At 35.1% G+C, this 1,797-nt stretch overlaps 1 protein-coding gene across 1 annotated transcript in view; it reads right to left on the bottom strand.

Annotated features, from left to right (window-relative positions):
• Positions 1-9: 9 nt before the first annotated feature.
• Positions 10-1,797, bottom strand: part of LOC106687669 (uncharacterized) — a 12,616-nt gene continuing 10,828 nt past the window's right edge. Inside the window, exon 2 of the mRNA XM_014431682.2 lies at positions 10-1,002. Coding sequence (XP_014287168.1) covers positions 505-1,002 — 498 coding nt within the window. The 3' untranslated portion in view covers positions 10-504. The remainder of the gene's footprint in view (positions 1,003-1,797) is intronic.

The following is a 1,797-nucleotide window of genomic DNA, read 5'->3' on the forward strand; positions in this document are numbered from 1 at the left end:
GTAGTGAAGGAGAAGCCAGGTTAGAAACGAGTTGGTTTGGGTGATTGGGAAGTTTATTATGGAAGGATTGGTATCTGGTACTGGCCAAATCGGCAACATAGGGGACATTGAGGTCCTGATGGATGATTTGATTTGTGACAAAGTAAGGAGAATTAAGGACTTTGGACTGTAAGGATTGGATTGGAGAGGAATTAGATGGTTTAGTGTAGCCCCATAGCTCAACTCCGTTTGTCCAAATAAGCCTTATAATAGTCATGTAGATCAGTCTTTTTTTATGGATTGGAAGTTTGGACCGTTTGTCTAGTAAATGTTGTAATAGTCAGAATCGACGAGCAGTTTCCTGTCTTTTTAGTCTTGTATGAGGATTCCATGTCAGTCGTTCAGACAATGTTAAACACAAAACTTTATTTCAAATAGGGGCTTTGAAAAAAAAAATACAATTTAGTAATTTTTTTATGACGTTAATCGTTTTAATTTGAATATCAATATTGCTAATTTCTTAATTTAAAATATTGCAATATCTTCTATTAAACTTAAAAATGCCTCTGTCACGTTGGTTGGAGGGATTTCTTCTTTCACCATAGGTATTGTGCATCTGAATTGGAGACGTTTTTCTAATTCAGTGTGAAGTGTATCTAACCATTTGTTCAGCCATGTACGAATACCGTTTTGAAATAGGTCATTTATATCCGTACCGTCGAAATCCGTCTTCGAAAATCCGAAAAGTACGTTCTGAAACCGCTCAACCAAAAGCGTTTCTACCGTCACATGGCAAGAGCTTACGTTATTGATTGTGTAGATGAAGTTAAGTGAGTTGTCGCAGATCCTGAAGAACGCGGACGTCTGGTTGCGACGAACTGATACTTTATCCAGAGCTAAGACCATCAGCTTGAGACCGATCTGCAGGTTGAAGGTCTTCTTGATTCCTTCGTCGGCTGCTATGCAGTCCCCTGTTCTTGACAAGGAGTCCAAGCCCAGTAACACTCCTTGGGCGAAGTCCACCTGCAGCAAGAAAGATATTGTTTATATGAGAAAATTTCTATGCATCTGAGGTAAAAAAACAGGGCGATATTGTTTATATGAGAACAATCCGTACCTTCGAAGTAAACAATAGGGAGATATTTTTTATCAGAGTACATTTCTATGTATCTAAGGTAAAGAACTGGGAGATATTGTTAATATAGGAATATTTCTATACCCTTAACGTAAAGAACATAATGATATTGTTAATATAACAATATTTCTATTCCTTCAAGGTAAAGATAGGGACATATTTTTAGATGATAAAATTTTTATACCTCCCAGGTAAAGAAGGATATTGTTTTTAAGAGAACATTTCTTATAGGACTCATATCTCAAGAACAGGGAAATATAGCTTATATGAGAACATTTCTATACCTCCAAGGTAAAGAAAGGGGATATATTGTTTCTATAAGATCATTTCTTATAGGACTTATATCTCAAGAACAGGGGAATATTGTTTATATGAGATCATTTATATACCACCAAGCTAAAGAAAGGGGATATATTGTTTTTACATAAATTTACATTAGGGATATACATTTTTACATACCTACAACAACAAACATACATTGTTAATATGAGAATATTTCCAAACTTTCGAGGTAAAGAACAGGTAGATATTTTTTATATTAGAACATTTCCATACCTTCAACAAGAAAGATGAGGATACCTTCAACCTGTTTATATGAGGATATTTCTAAACTTTCGAGGTAAAGAACAGGTAGATATTGTCTATATGAGAACATTACTATACCTCCTAGGAAAAGCAAAGGG

This window comes from Halyomorpha halys, unplaced genomic scaffold (assembly GCF_000696795.3).
Source record: "Halyomorpha halys isolate HHAL.00 unplaced genomic scaffold, Hhal_1.1 Scaffold995.1, whole genome shotgun sequence".
Lineage (NCBI taxonomy): Eukaryota > Metazoa > Arthropoda > Insecta > Hemiptera > Pentatomidae > Halyomorpha > Halyomorpha halys.